At 48.8% G+C, this 20,686-nt stretch overlaps 8 protein-coding genes across 8 annotated transcripts; 6 read left to right on the top strand and 2 right to left on the bottom strand.

The window, feature by feature from the left end:
• Positions 1 to 16: 16 nt before the first annotated feature.
• On the top strand, positions 17 to 2,678 carry EI90DRAFT_3280270 (succinate dehydrogenase; the record flags this gene model as incomplete). The annotated part of the gene is made up of 14 exons (XM_039066751.1): positions 17 to 136; positions 196 to 245; positions 307 to 418; positions 484 to 507; positions 573 to 614; positions 665 to 742; positions 797 to 1,268; positions 1,322 to 1,621; positions 1,676 to 1,725; positions 1,784 to 2,007; positions 2,061 to 2,141; positions 2,202 to 2,300; positions 2,354 to 2,471; positions 2,529 to 2,678. 14 exons carry the CDS (start codon positions 17 to 19, stop codon positions 2,676 to 2,678), a joined length of 1,920 nt encoding a protein of 639 aa, XP_038917875.1.
• A 1,327-nt stretch (positions 2,679 to 4,005) lies between these two features.
• Positions 4,006 to 5,894, top strand: EI90DRAFT_3051174 (uncharacterized protein). Its single transcript, XM_039059820.1, has 3 exons — positions 4,006 to 4,155; positions 4,218 to 4,496; positions 4,526 to 5,894. Exons 1-3 carry the CDS (start codon positions 4,135 to 4,137, stop codon positions 5,642 to 5,644), a joined length of 1,419 nt encoding a protein of 472 aa, XP_038917874.1. The 5' UTR covers positions 4,006 to 4,134; the 3' UTR covers positions 5,645 to 5,894.
• Positions 5,895 to 6,324: 430 nt separating this feature from the next.
• EI90DRAFT_3051173 (uncharacterized protein) lies at positions 6,325 to 7,113 on the top strand (the record flags this gene model as incomplete). The annotated part of the gene is made up of 1 exon (XM_039059819.1): positions 6,325 to 7,113. A coding segment is annotated over exon 1 (248 nt), but the record flags the coding sequence as incomplete, so codon positions are not given.
• Positions 7,114 to 9,661: 2,548 nt separating this feature from the next.
• Positions 9,662 to 10,131, top strand: EI90DRAFT_3015165 (uncharacterized protein; the record flags this gene model as incomplete). Its single annotated transcript, XM_039056877.1, has 2 exons — positions 9,662 to 9,747; positions 9,834 to 10,131. 2 exons carry the CDS (start codon positions 9,662 to 9,664, stop codon positions 10,129 to 10,131), a joined length of 384 nt encoding a protein of 127 aa, XP_038917872.1.
• Positions 10,132 to 10,434: 303 nt separating this feature from the next.
• EI90DRAFT_2915776 (P-loop containing nucleoside triphosphate hydrolase protein) lies at positions 10,435 to 13,015 on the bottom strand (the record flags this gene model as incomplete). Its single annotated transcript, XM_039054561.1, has 11 exons — positions 10,435 to 10,529; positions 10,585 to 10,664; positions 10,725 to 10,998; positions 11,073 to 11,132; positions 11,195 to 11,435; positions 11,503 to 11,802; positions 11,880 to 12,033; positions 12,100 to 12,191; positions 12,291 to 12,408; positions 12,502 to 12,637; positions 12,700 to 13,015. The coding sequence occupies 11 exons, from the start codon at positions 13,013 to 13,015 to the stop codon at positions 10,435 to 10,437; spliced, it is 1,866 nt and encodes a 621-aa protein (XP_038917871.1).
• Positions 13,016 to 13,095: 80 nt separating this feature from the next.
• Positions 13,096 to 15,449, bottom strand: EI90DRAFT_510264 (uncharacterized protein). Its single transcript, XM_039067718.1, has 3 exons — positions 15,019 to 15,449; positions 14,666 to 14,959; positions 13,096 to 14,610 (listed from the first exon to the last, which is right to left on the bottom strand). Exons 1-3 carry the CDS (start codon positions 15,159 to 15,161, stop codon positions 13,281 to 13,283), a joined length of 1,767 nt encoding a protein of 588 aa, XP_038917870.1. The 5' UTR covers positions 15,162 to 15,449; the 3' UTR covers positions 13,096 to 13,280.
• A 217-nt stretch (positions 15,450 to 15,666) lies between these two features.
• On the top strand, positions 15,667 to 16,606 carry EI90DRAFT_3051165 (carbonic anhydrase). Its single transcript, XM_039059818.1, has 6 exons — positions 15,667 to 15,834; positions 15,894 to 15,928; positions 15,986 to 16,051; positions 16,104 to 16,176; positions 16,227 to 16,525; positions 16,547 to 16,606. Exons 1-5 carry the CDS (start codon positions 15,739 to 15,741, stop codon positions 16,473 to 16,475), a joined length of 519 nt encoding a protein of 172 aa, XP_038917869.1. The 5' UTR covers positions 15,667 to 15,738; the 3' UTR covers positions 16,476 to 16,525; positions 16,547 to 16,606.
• Positions 16,607 to 16,685: 79 nt separating this feature from the next.
• EI90DRAFT_3145061 (developmentally regulated GTP-binding protein) lies at positions 16,686 to 19,305 on the top strand (the record flags this gene model as incomplete). Its single annotated transcript, XM_039065230.1, has 15 exons — positions 16,686 to 16,703; positions 16,776 to 16,800; positions 16,971 to 16,984; positions 17,068 to 17,188; positions 17,274 to 17,392; positions 17,453 to 17,500; positions 17,555 to 17,583; positions 17,665 to 17,807; positions 17,868 to 17,896; positions 18,044 to 18,145; positions 18,230 to 18,387; positions 18,464 to 18,494; positions 18,607 to 18,699; positions 18,821 to 18,874; positions 19,243 to 19,305. The coding sequence occupies 15 exons, from the start codon at positions 16,686 to 16,688 to the stop codon at positions 19,303 to 19,305; spliced, it is 1,047 nt and encodes a 348-aa protein (XP_038917868.1).
• Positions 19,306 to 20,686: the final 1,381 nt, after the last annotated feature.

Genomic DNA, 20,686 nt, shown 5'->3' with positions numbered 1-20,686 from the left:
TTTCCGTTCCCTACCTATGCTGCGTTCTTCCCTCCTGCGCTCATCAAGAGCGCTTCCTCTATCCCGCCGCTTCCATGCATCTACAATATCTCGGCGTGCCATTGCTAATGAGGGTCTAAATGGGAAAGATGCCAAGGTCAGCCCGATGGCATTTCTCACGAGTTGCAACCACTGTAACGTTCTCGTTCCGGAAAGGGATGGGGCAAATATCCCCTCATTGACCACGAGTATGACGCGATAGTTGTGTGAGTATAGTGCATCCACTGTCTACGGTCAAAAAGCTTAATAGAGTATTTATGAATCCAGCGGTGCTGGTGGCGCCGGCCTTCGTGCTGCATTTGGACTTGCTGAGGCTGGATTAAACACCGCGTGCATAACTAAGCTTTTCCCTACACGCAGTCATACTGTCGCTGCTCAGGTGAACTCTGCGTCGTCTATTCTCATATATGTTTAAGTGCTAATTGGTCTGCACACGCTTCCCAGGGCGGTGTGAACGCTGCACTTGGGGTAGGCCAATGTTCACATAATACAGAGCCCTAGTTGTCCTTACTCCAGTCTCTGACTACCGTCAGAATATGACCGAAGATGATTGGCGCTGGCACATGTACGATACCGTGAGTATCTTCCAGATAACTTTCAGCTGATTCCCACGAACTTAATGCAGGTCAAAGGCTCAGACTGGCTTGGTGACCAGGACGCCATCCACTACATGACCAAAGAGGCACCTAATACCGTCATCGAGGCAAGTTAGCGGTCCCACATTGCCACGCAGACCCAATGATTGTTTGTCATTTAGCTCGAACGTTTTGGTGTACCATTCTCCCGAACAAAGGATGGGAAGATTTACCAACGTGCTTTTGGCGGCCAATCCTTGAAGTTCGGAAAGGGCGGTCAAGCGTACCGTTGCGCTGCGGCTGCTGATCGCACAGGACACGCTATCCTCCATACCCTGTACGGGCAGTCGTTGCGGCACAACACCAACTTCTTTATTGAGTACTTTGCTCTCGATCTCATTATGCACGAGGGGGAATGTGTCGGAGTCATTGCGCTGAACATGGAAGATGGCACACTTCATCGCTTCCGAGCTCATAAGACGGTCCTAGCCACAGGTGGATATGGACGAGCGTACTTCAGTTGCACAAGTGCACATACCTGCTCGGGTGATGGGAATGCTATGGTGGTTCGCGCTGGCCTGCCTCTCCAAGATCTTGAGTTCGTGCAGTTCCACCCAACCGGCATCTACGGTGCGGGGTGCCTGATCACTGAGGGTAAGCTTGTCTAGTTACTTAAAACGCTATAGCGACGCCAATACTGCCTACAGGTTCCCGCGGCGAGGGCGGTTATCTGCTTAATTCTGAGGGCGAACGCTTCATGGAACGTTATGCTCCTACCGCTAAGGATCTCGCTTCGCGTGACGTCGTCTCTCGTAGTATGACAGTTGAAATTCGCGAGGGACGTGGCGTTGGACCAGAGAAAGACCACATCTACCTGCAACTCAGCCACTTGCCTCCCGAGGTACTCCATGAGCGCCTTCCTGGTATATCTGAGACTGCTGCTATCTTTGCTGGTGTTGATGTGACAAAGGAGTCAATACCTGTGCTTCCCACTGTGCACTACAACAGTTCGTACAATCTTTTCTGACGACATCTCCGCCGCAATTAACGATACGTATCAGTGGGCGGTATCCCAACAAGGTACACAGGCGAAGTCATTAGCGTCGACAAGGTTCGTTTGGATCCATGATGACTGCGCCGAAATGAATTGGCTCAGACCCTTTATACAGGATGGCAAGGACCACATTGTTCCAGGACTCTACGCTGCTGGCGAGGCCGCCTGCGTGTCTGTCCATGGTGCTAACCGTCTCGGCGCAAACTCACTGCTGGATATTGTTGTCTTCGGTCGCGCATGTGCGAACCATATCAAAGAAAGCCTTTCTCCGGGCAAGCCACACAAGGCCATCGCTGAGGACGCCTGTCTTAGCAGCATTGAATATCTCGACAAGATCAGGTTAGCCGACGTCACCACCCGCAGATGATGCTACCTGCTGACCCACTAATCAGGCGCTCCGACGGTCCAAAGCCCACCGCGGAAATTCGTCTGGCGATGCAAAAGGCAATGCAGTCAGATGCTGCTGTGTTCAGGTGGATGCTAAATCGCGCTAGCTCCTGGGTTTGACTTCGAACTTACCTGATTTACAACAGAACGCAGAAAAGTCTGGATGAGGGTGTCGTGAAACTAAAGGAGGTCTACACCAGTTTCGACCAAGTTGGCATCAAGGATCGGAGCATGATCTGGAACTCGTCAGTGATTGTTGCCCCCCTTCCCCGAACTGGCTGAAAACATCCAATTGCAGGGACCTTGTTGAGACTCTTGAGCTCCGCAACATTCTGCAAAATGCCGTGCAAACTATTGTGGCAGCCGCCGCTCGCAAGGAGAGTCGTGGTGCTCATGCTCGTGAAGACTTCAAGGAGGTAATGTCGGCTGAATACATGTATGATTCCTTTCTCTAATGCAACACGACTGTACAGCGTGACGACGAAAATTGGATGAAACACACGTTGACATGGCAGCATGACGTTAACTCACCCGAGGTGACCGTCAAGTACCGGGACGTGATAACCACCACGTTAGATGAAAAGGAATGTGCACCTGTTCCACCATTCAAGCGTGTCTATTAGAGGAAAGGATGTATCCCGAAAATCTATAGGACAGTTTTCGTTTTCTATTGTCGTATTCCCACTTTGCAATGGATCGCTTCACTTGTGCATACGAATGACCTGTTCAAATACGATGTAGCACTAATTCACCGCCACGCTTGCGCGCATGGGCGTAAATCCCAAGAACACTTTTCTGTGCAGAGGCGTCGTCTACGTTCATCTTGGCTTTTGACTGCGTGCACTACTTGCAGAAGCCAGATGCAGATGAACCCGATGGGCTGACGGGTGGAATTAAGTCTCGGTGCCTGGAACGAGGGGCATGATTAATCAAGGCTCGGCGTGGGCGAACATGAGCTTGGTCAGCCCAAAGATACTGTAAGTCGGTATTTTATAGGAATCTATTCAGTGATGATGGAGCACTCATTCAAGTGATGGCATGACTCCGTCTGAAGCCCCTCGGGGAAAAATCTTGTTGCATGACCCCAACATTCCGAAAGCGATCAGGCTAGGACGGAAAAGTAAGGGAACCCGACCTCGGGATCACTCGCCAATCATGGATGCGCGGACTAATCCCTTGAACAATGTTTCCTGAATGTCGGGCCTACATGCATGTCCCGAGAAACCGCTCCTGTATGCTGGATGCGTAAATCATTTCTCCAAAAAACTGAGGACCCCGATGTGGTTCCCTGGTAGTTCCCTGGAGCGAACAGCGAACTGCCCAGTACCGTCACTTCCTAATTGGGTGGGTTTCCGTGAAGTGGCCGAGATGCGTAACCAAATATCTATTGCCAAGCGGAGAACCTATGTCCGCACAGCTCTCTCAATCCTGTACGTAACATACTCCTATGAGGGGTTAGGCGCGTATAAGTATGTTCCAGGGGATCTTGCGCACGGTTTTCCCGGTAGTTTAGAGAAGCGCCAAGTGAAACCATGCATATGGTCGATCTTCCATCTACACTAGATGCAGCGCCTAACCCTAACTCGTCAACAGTTGCATCGCAGAGCGGCTACATGACCGAAATTCAGCGTCGTCTAATCACGACATCCCGCCTGGACCATCAAGCACCCGCACTTTGTCTGATCTCCCACATATAATACTTAATAAATACCATACGCATCAAATTTGCGCAATCAATTCCCCTAAAAATATGTGCGTTGCCAATGGGGCGAGTGCGATTGGTTTGCCCCACCGTCTGGAATTAATAGTCAGAAGCGGCGGCACTGAAGGTTGAGGTAGAGAAGCACAGCGATGCAGGCTTACCGAGCGCGTGGAGGTCGTGAGCGAAACAAGCTACAAAGAGCGCCTATCTCCATATTCGGCGCGTCTAAAAGCTGTGCACAAGGGCGTGCCTGACATTTGAATAAAGTGTGCACTTGCCTTATTACAAAGATCGGACCCCTATAAGAGCCGTAACCTGCCCTTGGCAGGCGTCCTCAGACGTCCCGCAGTCATTTCGTTACAGTCTCGCTCTTCAACATGGGGGCAAGGATATCAAAGGTGCATGCTAGGTTTGCCTCTCGCCACTCCCTGATTCTAACACACAGGCGATCGCCGCGTAGCCAGATGGCATCGTCAGGCTTATCGAACTCCCATACGATATCCAATCCATGATCTTGGGCCACTTTGATATATACACTCTTCTTGCCTTGACCTTGGTCAACAAGCAATTCCGAAGTGCGGTCAATGCCAGGTTGTGGCGCTCGTTCTCGATCACCGAGAGCTATCGTTTCCTGTGCCCATCGAAAGATAATGGGCACAAACGCCTTGGCTGCAGCGTCTCTCGTTTGTTCTTGAAGCGGTGCGAGTTCATCTCCAGGAAACCGCACATCGCGAAACACGTTAGACGTCTGGAGATAAAGCTATATAGCCTTTGTACACACGCAAGATCGCCTCTGTCCTTCTGCCGCTCCATATCCGGAAGATATCGAAAGCTCTTATGGCCTTACCCAACCTCGACACCCTCGTCATTTATACCAACTTCCATCTTAATCGGATATCATCGTCACTTTCTGCTAACGCAAACCGCTTTCCGTTCAAACTCCGAGTCATTGAGAGCAATCTCATCTGCAAACCTGAACTCCTCGGTTTTCTCGAAGCCCAACCTCAAATCGTGGAGCTCGGCGAACTACGTCCCGGTACGGACTTATACCTAGAAGTGCCGTACTTTTTCCGACCACGGCACCCGTACCTCCCCCCACATGTCCTTCCCTCTCTGCGCGTCATCCGCGGATCCATAGACGAAATCCAGGAACTGGCTCCGGGCCGACCTATCAACTCAATTTTGATCCACCAAGCTTACGATCGAGTGCTCGCCCTTACCCTTGAGCGTTTTAACCTCGAAAACGGTCATGTGCAGAGCATATGCAAACGGCCAATCAAGGAAAATGACTCGAATCAACCTGTTATCTCCATGCCTCAGGTTCATGTCATCATCGAAAGCGATCATTCTCGCGACAAGAACCTTCCTGCCATTCTTCTCCACTGGACCCTCGATTTACAGGCCATCCAAACGCTTACTTTAACCATGGCCCGACTACCCGACTTTACCCACTTCCCATTCTGTCTCGAAGTATTCACGTCACTCACCGAGATTCAATGGATCAACCGGAACGAGTACGGGAACATGTACCAAGAATTGGCGATCTCTGCCGGTTTACCCTACCTTTCGAACGATAAGATCGATCCCGAGTTAGTTCGCAAACTGCTTGATCCATTCATCCTTGCATGCGTGAAGCATTGTCCGAGCATCGTGAGATTCTCGTTTGTAGGATACTCCATGTCTCAGCCGTGCACGGACGATCTCCATCCTCTGCTTTGGTGGAGACCGCCAGCGTTTGTCCCTTTCAATTTCGACAAAACGACGCCTATCCGAGATCACTGGGGAACGAATTGGAAGCTGGCGGTCTCGGACGAAAAGAAGACGCTGAGCTATGCGGCGATGATGGACACCGGTTTGATGTCGTTCCAACAATTCTGTCTCGCCTGATAAGGACACTGTATTATGTGCGCGATAGCTGCCGCCACCCCTATTCGTCTGGACATCTGAAATGACCTCGGGCTCGCGGTTGCGCAAGCCCATATTCCCATCAGTTTTCTCGGAGAACGGGTTACCCATTTTATGTAATAATATAATGTATATACATTGGGAACGCAAAAATGCCTCATTCAAGGCACTGCGAACAATAAGTGAGGAATCAGGGCCAGTTGTTGGGTCGGAATGACCGGCTGCCTCGCGGGATCGCTATTTGTTTTTTTTTTGGTGGATTTCTCGATAGCTTTCGCTGGGCGCAAACGCTAGCTCTGTGCCTGAGAGTTTGTAGCATTTTAGGATTTAGGGAGAGTCTCGGCTCCCGGGAGATATGGGTATGGGCGTCCTTGTCCCCCCCGCGGACTTGGCCCAGGCCTGTGTGGAGCTCCCCTGGCCTAGGGGTATCGGCGCTGTGTAGCCACTCTTCGGGGAGGCTTAGTTCATTTTCTAGGGCACCGCTCCTGCATATGGCTTTACTCCTGTACAAGTACCCACGCTCACTTGTCGGGCCGGGGTCATACGCTGTCGGAGCTTGTCGTTGAGGGCTGCACATATATATTGTCCAGGCCATGATTAATATTATGAATCTTGACGTTCGTGTGTTGTTTGCCTATATAATCCCACGCACATCCACCAAAAGTTTCTCTCAATGCTTTACACTCCGGATCTGGATCCTTCTCCATTCAGCACTCCCTTACACTCGCCAGCAATAACTCACGACCGAACTTGATCACCTAACAACTGGTTTTCATCTTTCAGCTTCATCGATGTCACAAGGAAGTGAGGTTTTTTGCCTGTTCAGCGGAACAGCAAAGAAATTCTCTCGTATAGCTCCTATTTTATTGGCTGTCTCGTGTCGGCATCATTTTGCTCCAGAGGAAATTGATGAACTGGATAAATGGGAGGACATTGACAATTTTGGAAAAATGGAAAATAACGATGATGATAGTTGCTGGTTGGATTCTAATGACCGTCCCCATCCTCGTCTAGCCCAAAGGAGCCGATCCCGCAGTGATCCTTAAGACTCTTGACCCGGGAGGGCTCCAGATATGTTTTACAGCATCCAACCATGTGGTTTCGATCGTCAAAGAAAATCATCCAAGCACCGAAAAGGCTAATGTTAAAGGGGTCATTTGTCCTCTTTGATTCCCAACGTAGCTGGAAGTCCAAGGTTTATGGATACCTTCGAGTTTGATGCACCGGGGTTAACCCTTCGCTACATTCTTCCGCCATCCATGTCTATCATACCGCTGCATTTGCTACGCTGTTGGAGATGTTTACAGAAAGGTCGGTCCCCATTCGGGAACCACATGGCATTCGTCCACAATGACATGACTCGGTCTACCCAAGCCAAGAAGGGAAGGAATTCAATGTCCATATCTCCAGAAAGCGATGATCCATATAGCCAGCTCAGAAGAGAGAATAATGACGCAGTATTTTTGATCGTAGATGTACTATAGATATACGCCATGCATAGTGAATGTTAGTGACAAACAAAGCAAACGTCAAGAAGTTCCGGCGATAGGTTATCCGTTGAGATACAGACAGATCTTTCACCAAGAGCACCCCAGTCACTTGCCTCAGCAAGAACAGTAAGCGACTACTAATATCCTTCCACCATTGGCATCTAGTATATATCAAAGTTTTAACATGCAGAGCCAGTTCCGGATGTCAAGAGTCAATCCCTCCGGTAGGTCTGGGCGAACAACTGCTCTCAGCTAAATAATTGCAGAGTCTTTCCAAAGACATCAGCAACATTTTTTGTATCTTCCCTTCCGCACATTGTGGAAGGATAGGGGTTGGTTGTACTCTATTTTGTTACCCCGCGGCCTCGTGTCAACATGGGCAGTGGGAAGGATAGGGGTGGACGGAGTGGACGGAGTGGACGGAGTGGCGTTCTGTGTCATGAGTTTGCATCGAAGCCGGCGTAATAGTACATAATCCGGATGTTTCCCGCCAGTTGGTCCAACTGTTTATTACTATTTACACCCACTTCGACGTAAGCACTTGAAGTTGAAATGCTGCCAGATCTCCCTGTCAGTGTCATTCCCCAACACAGTTACAAAGCTCAGTAAGCATATCTCTGCCTAGCTATTCCCCTCCATCTTATCAGAACAGTTGATTGGGAAACATTTTCCTGCGACAGTTGCATATTGGGTTCAACTGATCTCGGTCTGTGCAATCTTCGGTCCGTGATATGGAACGTATGGACAAATCATAACGAATTGTCGGTGCCCCTGGCATCCATAGCGCGGGATGCTCAGCCATGGTACTGATATTATCTGTCACCGCTTTTACACAGCTCCTTTATGTTGTTGCTTCTGGCCGTCGTTCTTTCGGCCGTGAGCCTCACTCTTCAGCGTCACTGTGACTACAAGTACGGTAATCACAACTCTATGATTTTGATCTGATACTTTTCTTTCGGGATCAGGCCCCTAACATGAGACTGAGATGAGGCGGTAGGCGCTGCTTTTTGTTTTGATTCTGATTAACAGGCGTTCTTTCAATTGTGCTGTGGGGGGCTTCTGGGTAGATTGATAGGGTACGTGTGCTTGATCTCTTACGGCAGAAAGTACCCAATAACTTGTCTCCTGTAGGCAGTGCTTTGTATGGGGATCGGCAAACCAGTTATTAGAGTTTGGGATGCACACGTACATTTAAAAATCGATCTGAGAATATCCAGAGCATGTTCAAAAGTGCCCACTCTAAATTTAGGAATCTCCTTTCTCGAGGATCCAAAAACAATAATATTGGTGCGAGTCAAAATCGGGGAAACTTTTCGAGGATCTGACTGTATCTCGAGGAGAAAAACCCTGAGTGTTCGTTATGTAACCGCGCTGGTGAATGCAGGTGGCTGGCCAATTTCTCCCTCTGCAATGTTTCCCCCCCTTCCCCAACAACGAATGCAAAAGCCATGTTGCTCACTCGCTACTTCGCCTATCGTTCCATTCTCTTTTGGAGCACTACTAACACTGCGCCATCCTATGACGGGCAGACCAAATTTCTGGTCGCTGCTGGCCTCTAGATACCGACGTGCAAACTAAAATCCATTCTGTTAGGCCGTTTACCTCGCCGTCGATGGCCGGAACTCGAACTCTACGCGGACTGGACCACCGTCCTCTCCACGAGCACCACCTTTACGAGCACCGAATTCAACAGCGAGGGCTATTGATCCTCATCGAACCCTGCATGTCCACGATCTAACTGGAAGTAATTCGAGTTTATATAATGTTCGTTCCAACGATTATTTACTGTTTCCTCTCCTGAGCATGATATATTGCATTTTCTTCGGCGGCAGCCGTCGCCCGTCCTCATCCGGACATCTGAATCGTACAAGTGACTTTTTGGCTTGCAACCGTGAGCCAATCGTGGATAGGACCCTGTCTTATATCCTTCATCACTTTCCTCAGAGAAGCCGGTTGCCTTGGTTGTATCCCAACCGAATGGATATTTTGAGCTCTCGGTTGTTCAAACACTGATCAGGCCATTTACATATATCTATATATGCATTATTCGAAGATCATGAAGTAAAAATCACGTAAAGCTATAATCACACACGGTCAGCTTGCTGTGCGTTGGATGTGACCGCTTCGTAAGTGGCCATCCCAGCCTCAACCTGTCTTTCTCTCGTCTCAGTATTCATGTCTGCCGCCGGACCCGCCTGACACCCGCGCAAAAATCGTTGCAAGGGGTTTGCCCAGCGGAGATTTTCAAAAATAGAAATCTGAATGCAAAAATAGTCATTTCATTCACAGGCCAACTCATTCAATATGTATGTAATCAATAAAATAAAAAGTATTGCACCACAATGTGTCATCGCCATGGCATTGTCTGCGGAAAAACCCTGATCTTCTTTCAGAGCACGTGTGCTCATTTGTCTAGCTATAAAGCACTGGCGTTCGTCACTTTTTCTTTCTCAGCAACGTTTCCTCCCCCCCAAAAAGTACCTCTGCTTAAGAAAAGCGTCCAGAAGCCATGTTGCTCGCTCGTTACTTCACCTTTATTCCATTCTTTTTGGCCGTCACTGTTCTGGCCCAGAGTCTCAACACCACTGGAACTAGGTATGTTTGCCGACGGACGCGTTTCCCCCGCGTCTGGTGCCTAGATGCTGGCGTGCAAAAATCTAAATCTCTTTCTTTGTCATTAGCACCTCGCTCTCGACGACGACGACGCTGCGTGCATCCACTACCAGCTCTGTCTCGCTCAACGGCACCTCTACTCGCCGCACCAACTCCACCAGCACGCGCGGTGGAAACGAGACGAGCACCACTGGCCCCGGCACCACACCCGTGTCCACCTCCACAGGTTCGGCCCCGTCCTCGTCGAAGAAGGGTGCCGCGATGGTTCACGCTGCTATTCCTCGCATCTTCGGAGATGAGCATGGTATCTTCATGGGTAGTTTGATGGGTTTCGTTGGCCTCCTTCTAGGACTTGTCCTCGTCTAAGAGTTTAATGCCCTTTTGTTTTCTTTTTCATCATTGTGCCTGTCTTGTGGTGGTGGAGTATTTTTCATAACCTATTAGTTCCGTCGAAGCGCATAGACGGGTTTGTGGCTACAGACTGATACCATTGGTTACGCCTTCACTATATGATTCCTACATTATACTTCTCCAATGCAACATGTTTGCGGTTGTTTTTGATTGAAAACCCTGTGTTCTTCCCGGTTCAGTTGCACATCAACACCGCACGGCTTCTGTCGTTCGTGATAATATTTATTCTGAAACATGACATATATATATACATGTGTCTCAATAACCGCCAATGTCTCCGCCACGATGTGAGGCCATCGTTCGGCGCTGTGTTTCTTCTAATTTTGGACAGTTTGATATACTATGTCCCAAACCTGAAGGGTTTCATGAGTACTTCGATGTTGAGAAGCGTGCGCGTAATGTACGTACCTCCGCAAACTGGGCAGCCTTTCATGGCTCCCCCTTGCGCTACGCGAGGATCCTGGATTGACGTTAAACATGGTGGTACTCTGCAAAAAAATACATGTACATGATTCGATCAACATACTAAAAAAAGGTTTTGTGCTTACTTCTGTCCAGCCTCGATCAGCAAGTACTTCAGATCCAAGAGCGTCTGTTCTGGTGTGTTCATGTTCACAAACGTCGTAGCGATCCCCGTCTTCCCGTTCCGTCCCGTCCGTCCGATCTGGTGAACGTAATCTTCGATTTCCTTTGGCATACTGAAAATGATGACGTGCTGGATTTCGGAAAAATCAAGACCCTTGGAGGCAACGCCTGAAGCAACCATCACGTCTTTTGCACCTGATTTGAAAGATTTGATGGCATATTGTCGTTCTTCCTGTGCTGAGCAAAGGGGGTTGAGGGTTGAGGGTTACGTTGTTTTTTTCTTTTACTTTAGCAAAAAGGATGGATCTCACTTTTGCTTCCATGAATAGCCACAGCTTCGACGCCTTTGAGTAAAAGGTATTCTTGTATGTCTGCACAAAAATAGATTTTTGAACCACGCGCTAGAAGAACCCACATTTTTTCCCACACTTACCATCAACTTCATTTTTGTTCTCGCTAAAAACGATCACGGGAGGCGGCGTCTTTTGCAGGCATTCCAGTAAATATACCATCTTCGCTTCTTGTTTCACGTATTCGACCACTTGCAACACGTCCAAATTGGCAGCACCTGCACGCCCAACGTTGACCACGACTGGTTTCACTAAAGATTGTTGTGCAAAATCTTGGATCTTCCTTGGCATCGTGGCGGAAAACAAGAGTGTTTGACGTTGATGCTGAATTGAAGTTTCATATAATTTCGTTAGAAAACATGATACTAAATAAATGGCTTGCTTTACTTACTTTCAAATAGCTCATAATGTTCCGTACATCGTCCTCAAATCCGAGATCGATCATACGGTCAGCTTCATCCATACACAAAAACTTGCATCCAAGGAAGTTGAATCGATTCTTGGATAACATATCGATGAGGCGACCGGGAGTTGCGACGACGATGTGAATTCCCTTGTTGAAGACATGTGATTGGTCCCCCATCGATATGCCACCAATACAAAGAAGGTTGTTGAGTTTGGTGTACCCGCCTTGGACCATGACTTCGCTCCATTCTTGAATATTCTCGAATGTCTGGGTGGCTAGCTCCCGCTGAAAAAAAGGGACACACACACCCGCCCGCTTGTTTATGACATTGTTGATGTAAACGGAACAAGAACTTTGCTTACGGAAGGACAAAGTATTACGCCAACCGGACCTTCACCTCGTTCCAATGGAAGCTTTGCGTCTTCCTCCAATGCCATCATTATCAGCGGCAGGGAAAAGGCAAGTGTTTTTCCTGAGCCAGTGAAAGCTATCCCTATCATGTCCCGGCCGGAGAACCTGATTCAGAAACAACAAGTGAGCCCTTCTTCGTCCATTGGGGAAATAGAGGAGTGTTAGGCATACGCTGTTGGTAAACCCTGGATTTGAATCGGAGTTGGCGTTATTATCCCTTTCTTCTTGAAGTGCGTAAGCAGAGGGGTTGGTATTTTCATGTCCTGAGAAGTTCCGGCACCGATTCAGCGATTCAGCGATTGGGGGGGAAGCTCGACACACGCACACACGTGCGGAGGGAAAAAAAAAACGTAAATACTTACGCCGAATTTCTCGATAGGTGGAGGGATACCCTCTCCGTCAACTATGATGTGGTACTTCTCGCGAAGTTTTGAATGCTGAGCCTCCGTTCGTTCACGTATGTATCGGGGTGCCCGCCACCTGCCAAGGTCCCAAGGTCAAATCGGCGTCAGCAGAAAAAAAGGCAGGGGGAGAAGACATAAATGAAGAAATAAATGATAAAAGAAAGCGTACGAAGTCTTCAAAGATTCGGTATACGATATTCCTTTTGCCAACTCAAGGTCAGAGGCTAACTTGCGCTGGTGAGCGATAGCAGCCAGAATCTTCTCATCCGTCTCCTCTGCCTTCTCTCGATCAGTCTTCTGAGCATCTATTTAAAAATTAAGATAAGTAGTCAGACACCAAGTGTCCAATAATTGCTTTTTACTTTACCTTCCAAATCTTTCTTACGATGCACTTCTTGAGCCTCCTCAAGAAGAGTCCGTTCCTTCCGCAGTTTCTCTTTTAGCCTTTCTTCCTCTTCCTCTTCCTCCCTCTCCTCATCACGCTCTCGATCGGGATCACGAGACAATTTCAGCTTCGACAAACGATTCGTCGACACACCACGGGTGGCAAACTTGGCGAGCTTCTGCTGACGTCGCTGGGCCACTGGGATATATGGTTCATAATCATCATCATCGGCATAGTCATACGTTTTCTGGGCTTCATTTCCTTGATCCTGCTTGGGAGATGAAGGCACGGGAGTCATAGGCATAACCGGTCAAGCTGACTGCTTCACCGAAGGGTAGCAGTGGCAGTGCAGAATGTTTGTTTACATAAGCATATATAGCCCAAAAGAGCACTGGCGACCATATTCTTCAATCGAGAACGAACGAAAATCATATTCATCATAACAGTTGGGGAGTGGTGACATGGTCTGGGGTATGTCACTGAAAAAAAGTGATACGAAAAACAAAAGAATCGAAGATCCCAAAATATAAGACAGCCAGAGGACGAGACAAGGGAACAAGCGTTCATCGCCTTGCAGGTCGCGTTGCATAATTGACCGGCACTCTCGGAAGAGGTTTTGTCTCGGTGGACGCTCCCCTCGGTGACTCCGTCGGAACGTCCATGTACGAGTTGAGGGTAGCTTGGTTAGAAGAACGACTTGCATCATTCTCAATGATGGGAGGCGTCGGGAGATCCAGAGATCCATCCGAGCCATGCGATGTCCAGGACCTTATCCCAGGGCGGAGAACATATGGTAAGGAACTAGATGAAGATAGCGAGCTTTCCCGAGATATGGTTGCGTAAGGCTGGCCGACATGCTGAGGCAGTTTACTCTTTAGATTGAGATGGGTTAGTGACGGACGCGGGACAGGGTTGGTGTAGACTCCAGGGTCATAGTATTGCTGCGGAACAGCAATATGCTGAGGAACTAGAACAGAGGCCGGATCCACACCGGGTGAGAACAGAGTCCCTTGATGGGGAATAAAGGTTGGTTGCTGATGGTACGGATATGATTGAACGGGCATGTATGATGAAGTCATCACTGGCTGAGCATATATCGGAGGCCGAATAGTTGCGTGATTGCCACCACCAGCCCGGGAAAGCTGTTCCCAAGTAGTTCCATGGCTGGAAACACTAGCGGGAACTGTTTGCACCGCGGGTAATTGAGGCAACTCCAGATGATCTAGTTGTTGGCTCCGTTGGCTGGTGATCGAGGCTGCGGAACCCTTTTCCATTTCAGAGGACGAAACGGGCCCTGTCTCCGTAAGTTTCTGGATAGAATCGCTGGTATAACTGGAAGGAATGTTTGCCAATTTCTCTTCTTGTCCATGGAATCGTCTCTCCTTTTTTTTCCTGGACCAGACGCAAACCACAGCACCCAAGGAAGCTGCGGCAGCCATAATGGAAAGAGGAATGCCTACGGCAGCAGCGACAGCTTTTGACTGCCTGGAGGTAGCATCGACTACCATCTGGGGAGATGTCGGGGAAACTACGCTAGACGGTGGGCCTGAGATCGCAGCGCCGCTTACGGAAAAAGAGGGGGAGAGAGGACCGATGGGTTGAAGAATTGGAGTACCCGTTATCTTTCCAGTGAGACGGGATGGAAGGATGCCTGTGGATCCTTCGAGAGGGGCGCTGGTAGATAGGGTAGACAGAGTCTGTAGGACAGAGGCGGTTGAGGCGTCATCTAGAGTGCTGGTTATTGCGTTAGTCGATGCGAGTGCAGGTCCACTCTGAGCAAGACCCGCATCAAGGTTTGACAGGACTTGGAAAGTAGGACTCCGATACAAATCTCCAAAATCAGACTGCATGAGGAGGTAAAAGATGCCCGAAGCAGATAACTCTGGGATAGATCTGATACTTGAACGGTTATAACCCCCACTTCTGCGAGTAACGGGATGAAACTTACAACGAGGCACTGTACTGGTCTTCTGCATTGTCCTCGCGCACAGTTGGCCATACGCTTGCACCACAATTACTGGAGGAAGTAGTAGAGTTCAAGCCAGAGGACGGGGTTGGTTCGTCAGGTTGATCCCCCAACCAGGATACAGGCGATTGGTCGTCTCCGCTATCCTTATACGTGTCTCGATTTTTTGGCCAACGCTTAGCTTGTGTTGATCGACGGCCACTTGACAATGAAGTGCTTGTCGCGGGTTTGGCGCAGAGCTTGAACGAAGGCGAGACAACCTCCTTCGAGACAGTCCTTAAAGAAGGGAGACTCCTTTAGACAAAGGATCCTCCAAATGAGGATCTAGAACATACCATGAGACATTAAGCATACTTGATGCAGTGTACGTACTGCCGAGCGAAGGATTCATCCACGTAACTTGACTTTGTGGGTATACGCCTCGGCAGAAAAGAATAAGTCCAACCGCAAGCTCTTTTACACTGGGGCGGAGAACCATCTTTCAGGGAGCTACTGAATCCAGCGTGAAGGAACTGACTTCGGATACAGACGGAGCGAGGTCAATGCGAAGCTAACTGAAAGAGAGTGGGAAAAAAGACTCGAATGAGTCTGCTGCACTTGGACAGCATATATACAGGCTTCATGAACCAAGACATGGGACATTGGTTTAGTCTACTTCCAAATGAGACATCTAAGGCGCAGGATCGGGAGGCGCCGAGCGTAACATCGGGGCACAATTCATTCCTGAAGATGCCTTGCACTTTCTGAACCCCAGCCTTTGGGCATTCCGGTGCTAGCTGTAACGGGGAAGACATAGGCGGGATGCTGGTGTGGCAGTGAGCTCACGGTCGAAGCAGGGTCGGGGAAGCTTTGAGTGGCTCGCGCAAATGGTTCCGATACTTGTTGGGAACTGCCTGAGGTTCACCTATGAACGTCATTTGGCCCCCAGATGACAACATCGTGCGGATACAGATTGCCAAGTTCTGCAAGCACGCAATATTTCGCCACAGCTCAGCCCTAAGTGAAGCGGTCCCAGTTCAAACCAACGACTGCACCGACTCCTCATTTGCCCAAGCATGACTGTCGCCGACGAGTTTGCGCTAGCTAACGTCTCCTATGTTCAAAACTTAGCCTCGGATAGGAAGGGTCTGCCTCTACCACCTGCTCGCAAGGCGAGCCCTTTTTCTGTTCCAAATGAAGGGGCTATTTTGATAACCCTTGAAATTCTCAGGTTCTTGTTCTTACTTGCATGGATGCAAGGATCCAGTCGGTCGCCTGAATTTGCGTTTCTTGGAAAGTTTCCCTTACTAGTCCCTCCTCAAGCCCTGCACAATCCCTTGGTCTTAAGGAAGGCGATGCCCATGTCGTTAGGAATGCAGGCGGAAGAGCGTGGGTACTAATTCCGTTCTTGCCTGTTTGCACGCTCGTTTATCGTACACAGTTCAGATGCATTGCGCAGCATTGTGATATCCCAGCAATTACTTGGCACGAAAGAAATTGTTGTTCTCCATCACGTCAGTGTTTACATGCTCCGTTGCATTGCAATTCCTAATTCCTCCTCTAGACGGATTGCGGCATGCTCACCTTCCAGGATAATAGTCTCCGCGACAAGCTCAAAGAAAACCCTCCGAAGCCCAATGCCCCGATTGCGTCCACCGTCGAGAGCATTGCGTTTCTGGCGTTTAGTAATCTCGATCAGAGCGTTAAAGATGATGTATCCTTCCTCAAGGAGCACCCCCTCGTCCTTCCTGAGACCGTGATTACTGGATGGATTCACGACGTCAAAGATGGTAGCATCAAGCAGGTGGTGTGAATCGGAATCGAAATTAGTCAAGTTTACTGTCCGTGTCTATGTAGTTTTCGTACAAATGCAACTTCTTGCTTTGTGCAATATCGTGGGAAGTCAATACTGAGATCACGTTCATGTCCTTGCGGATCGACGATTTCGTTCCAACAAGTCGACCGATCTTCGCTCAAATATTGTGGAAACTAGTGGCTGCCACTTCAAAGCTGTTGGATAAGCATGGGTGTACTAGAAAAGGTCTTTCCAACCTCCACACCTACAACAGATTGCGATCTGACTGGACTTGAACCTGAATGTTCGGAACTGCAGATTAAGGAGATAGAAGGCAAGTGCTGTACTCTTCACTCCCGTCATCATTGGATGCTAAATATCCACCTTTTATTAATATATCGTGAATATCTCTCAATTCACAGAGGAAATGGCGAGGAGTGAGCCTTTCTGCCACTTTCGGTTTTCGTTCTGCTACCTAATCGATAAAATCACCTCTCACTCGGGGTACAATAGCCCAGAAAAACAAAGTAGGAGAGATTTAGAGATAGCCAAAATACCTATCTCTTTGTGGTGCTTTACATCTGCCACTGAGTTTTACTCGCACACTTAGGCAACAGAGTATCATTTGGGGCTTTTGAAAGCAAAGCTTGCGAAGTATCGTCAGCAACTTTTGGAGCCAAGCTCCAAAGGTGGAAAATCGGGTGAAGGGTTCGATGTTCAAAAAAGTGGAGGTTCGTAATAATACTCCCCCACTACTAAGATCCTCGTCTTAACGGCACTTCCGATGCGCACAATTCTAACATTTCTTCTCCGAAGATGCCCGTGTTGCTCTTATTGGTTTTCCCTCCGTAGGGAAGTCCACATTCTTATCCAAGATGACGAATACGATGTCTGAAGCGGCTGCATATGAATTCACTACTCTTACCGCAATTCCCGTAGGCATCAACGCTCAGGTGCTAATCAGTGGGGAGCATTTATACTGAATTTCCCCCCAGGGTGTACTGGAGTATCATGGAGCCCGTCTTCAACTGCTCGATCTTCCTGTGGGTCTTAAATTTTATGTGATTGGTCATACCATTCATTTGACTGAGGAATAGGGAATCGTTGAAGGGGCCAGTCAAGGCAAGTGGTGCGCAAGATCGATTGACCTTGATTTGGCAATTCGGGGAGTCTGCATGACTGAGAACTTGCCTTCAGGCCGAGGCAGAGGGCGGCAAGTTGTTGCCGCCGCGAAGACAGCAGACTTGGTCGTCATCATGCTGGATGCCACGAAAAGTCTGGAACAGAAGCAACTATTAGAAAACGAACTGGATGCCGTTGGAATCCGTCTTAATAAAACGAAGCCTGATGGTATGTGTCGTCATCATGCCCAAACTTACACACGTTGGACTCTATCACCTCTTGTTGCAGTGGTGTTCAAAAAGAAAGCAGCTGGTGGAGTACGTAAATTGTCTCACCTCTGTAGCAAGAACTCATTCGGTTTTTGGATGCCTCGTCGTTTCGTAAAGATTACAGTGAGTTTCAACTCACAGTGGGCCTCGTATTCTGAAAGACTACATAACTTTCCTATCGTATTTACATCTCAGATTAATGCAACTGTCAAGCTCACCAAAATAGACGAGAAGACTATTCGTACCGTTCTTGCTGGTTATAAGATACACAACTGCGACGTCATGATACGAGAAGACGTATGTGACGAATCTTCTTGCCCTTTCCGGCGGTGTTCCACGGGGTTGACCTACCATACTTACTTTTCCTATGTTGGTGTTTAGATTACTGTGGACGAGCTGATCGATGTGCTGCTCGGGAACCGAAAGTACATACCGTGCCTTTTCGCCCTCAACAAGATAGACGGCATCAGCCTTGAAGAAGTTGACCAATTAGCACGACAACCCCATACGGTGGTGATCAGCTGTGAACTGAGTTTAAAGTGCGTGTTGTTTCAACTCTTGCTCCGCATGCTGCATAGATAATGGTCACTCCGTGTCCCCACCTTCGTCGTTTAGTTTGGATTACCTAATCGACCGAGTTTGGGAGGTGAGCTTCGGCGTGCTTTCCGTGGCCCGGACTGCATTGTTTCTCGTTGAATCATGCCGAAAGCTCGCTACTTTCATGCGTTTATCTCATTCAATAACTCACGGAAATTCAGGACTTAGGTCTAGTTAAGGTATACACTAAGAAACGGGGCCAGCACCCGGATCTCACCGATCCCATTTGCTTGCGGAAGGGCTCGACTATAGAGGCGAGTTATCTGATATCTGTTTCCGCTCGTGTTGGGAGCGGCTTTCTGTATTTAGTTGCCTCCCACTCACTGCGAGGGTTATGCCTGAAACTGCGTCCATTCGTACTGACGCGCAAACTAGGATGTTTGTCATGGGATTCACCGCTCCCTTGCTGACAAATTCCGATATGCATTAGTATGGTGAGCTGCGCTTCGCATGGATGTCCTTTCCAGCCCGTTGATGTATTGTCTGTTTGCCGTTTATCAACCCGAATACCCTGATGATCTTGGAATCACGGTAACTTAAAAATCCACTCCAATCCCTGAACACTCAATCTTCCAGGGGGAAGTCTTCGAAATTCTCGCCCCACGCGCAGAAGGTGTGCTTTTCCTCTCTGAATGTCGGAAATCCGCGTGTCGCACATACCTCCGCCCAGGGTTCGGTGCACAGCGATTCCCACAGCATGTATCGTCCCTGGAGCTTTATTCCTCCTAATCGGGATGAGCTTGTTGGATTCCACGCTGTATGGACGTGCACTAACCACGCCGCATCATTCATTCTAGGTTGGCCTGACACACTTGGTGCAAGACGAAGATGTGGTCAGCAGTAAGTTGCTACCAATTTAGGTGTGCACTGAGGTTGCACGGCCAGATACACTCAGTGCACAACTACATCGCGCTTCGTTACTAACATGATTCTCATGAATCTCTATTGCTTAGTTTTTACGAAATGAAATTGGTCATCGGGGGCCAATGCTCGAGATACATCCACTTCTAGTATTCTTATCTCTTCGTTGGATTCGCGAGCGTTGGAACGCTGCTGTCGACCATCATCAGGGTCGTGATGATCATGGACTTTTAAGAGCATGATAATTGGAATAGTGGAAGCCAGCTCTTTTCGCTGAAGGGCCCAAGTCGCTATCAATTCTGTACAACCACCGCTTGCGCTATCGCCTTGAGCGTGCGGCTGAGACGAGTAACAGCATGCGCCGCGTGAGAATGGGCCGACAATTGATCCTGGCAAGCGTGCAATCAAGGATGAGGTCGGCACTATCCCCAGATAACGCCTTTGGCATAGCACTACTGAGCCGGTTCAAGCATGACTAAGAGAAGCCTGGACGGCGCATGATCATGGAAACCTCGGCGAGAAGACTCCCATTTCGAAATGAGCAGCGAACCCAAGAACCTTCCATAGCGGCTCTGGAAAACTCGTCACACCATTAGTAGTTCTTTCTGGGTTTAGTACAATTGATTATCACCGAATGATTGTAACCAAAATATCGAGTTCAAGTACTATGGACCGGTGGACATCCGGTGTGGCCATTTCACACACTCCTGGCCCAGCGAACAATCGAGTCAGGGGTCCAAGGATAGAACTAGAAATTCACGCATTGAATATAGAGTCCATTGTGTCTGTGGAGAGATCAGTGCTATTAATCGCTCAGCTAACTCATGAAACCAATGACACGAACGATTACGAAGGGCGAGAGAAGCGGGGTGATAAATCGAGGACGGATTGACTGAAACTCTGAACTCTAGACGGATGAATGTGGCTGGTAGCATGGAGGGTTATGCGTCAACTAAATCTAATCGGCCATAGGAAGATCGAGATGACCAGGCACATGTAAGGCTAGTATAGACGTATGCGTATGGAGGTTGAGACATACCCAACGCTACAAGGATCGAGCGTGGTATACGACGGTGTTCTAAGGAGGGAGAGGTAGCGTAGAGAGCTCGACATACGAGCAATTGAAGGGTTAGTATCGCCACAGTGCGCGTGCGGCTCCACGAGGAGTGGAAGGATGAAGATGTCATTGATAGCGGTGTTGGGGTATAGGGATGATCAGGTGGATGGAGTAATGTGAAGGTGCGCGCGATATATGCTACGACGCGCAGGTCGCCTCTGGAAGGCGATAAGGGCAGGTACGAATTGGTCGATATGGAATGATGGGAGACGATGATGTAGCGCAATGAGCTCGAGGTGGCGCAGGGGTCATCTGAAGAGGGT

The sequence above is a fragment of the Cantharellus anzutake genome (assembly GCF_015039405.1).
Source record: "Cantharellus anzutake strain C23 chromosome Unknown EI90scaffold_16, whole genome shotgun sequence".
NCBI lineage: Eukaryota > Fungi > Basidiomycota > Agaricomycetes > Cantharellales > Hydnaceae > Cantharellus > Cantharellus anzutake.
The sequence above is the reverse complement of the archived record's forward strand: the minus strand, read 5'-3'. Positions and strand labels throughout refer to the sequence as shown.

Excerpts from the sequence above, each read along its gene's own strand:
- EI90DRAFT_3051165 (XM_039059818.1), top strand. The coding sequence starts at position 15,739 with ATGACTGTCGCCGACGAGTTTGCGCTAGCTAACGTCTCCTATGTTCAA. Across the intron at positions 15,929-15,985 it reads TGCATGGATGCAAGGATCCA|CCCTGCACAATCCCTTGGTC; the intron begins GTCGGTCGCCTG and ends TCCCTCCTCAAG. Across the intron at positions 16,052-16,103 it reads AGGAATGCAGGCGGAAGAGC|TTCAGATGCATTGCGCAGCA; the intron begins GTGGGTACTAAT and ends TATCGTACACAG.
- EI90DRAFT_3051174 (XM_039059820.1), top strand. The coding sequence starts at position 4,135 with ATGGGGGCAAGGATATCAAAG. Across the intron at positions 4,156-4,217 it reads TGGGGGCAAGGATATCAAAG|CCAGATGGCATCGTCAGGCT; the intron begins GTGCATGCTAGG and ends ATCGCCGCGTAG. Across the intron at positions 4,497-4,525 it reads AACCGCACATCGCGAAACAC|CCTTTGTACACACGCAAGAT; the intron begins GTTAGACGTCTG and ends AAAGCTATATAG.
- EI90DRAFT_510264 (XM_039067718.1), bottom strand. The coding sequence starts at position 15,161 with ATGGTTCTCCGCCCCAGTGTAAAAGAGCTTGCGGTTGGACTTATTCTT. Across the intron at positions 14,960-15,018 it reads AGTATGCTTAATGTCTCATG|GACTGTCTCGAAGGAGGTTG; the intron begins GTATGTTCTAGA and ends CCCTTCTTTAAG. Across the intron at positions 14,611-14,665 it reads GACCAGTACAGTGCCTCGTT|ATCTATCCCAGAGTTATCTG; the intron begins GTAAGTTTCATC and ends TTCAAGTATCAG.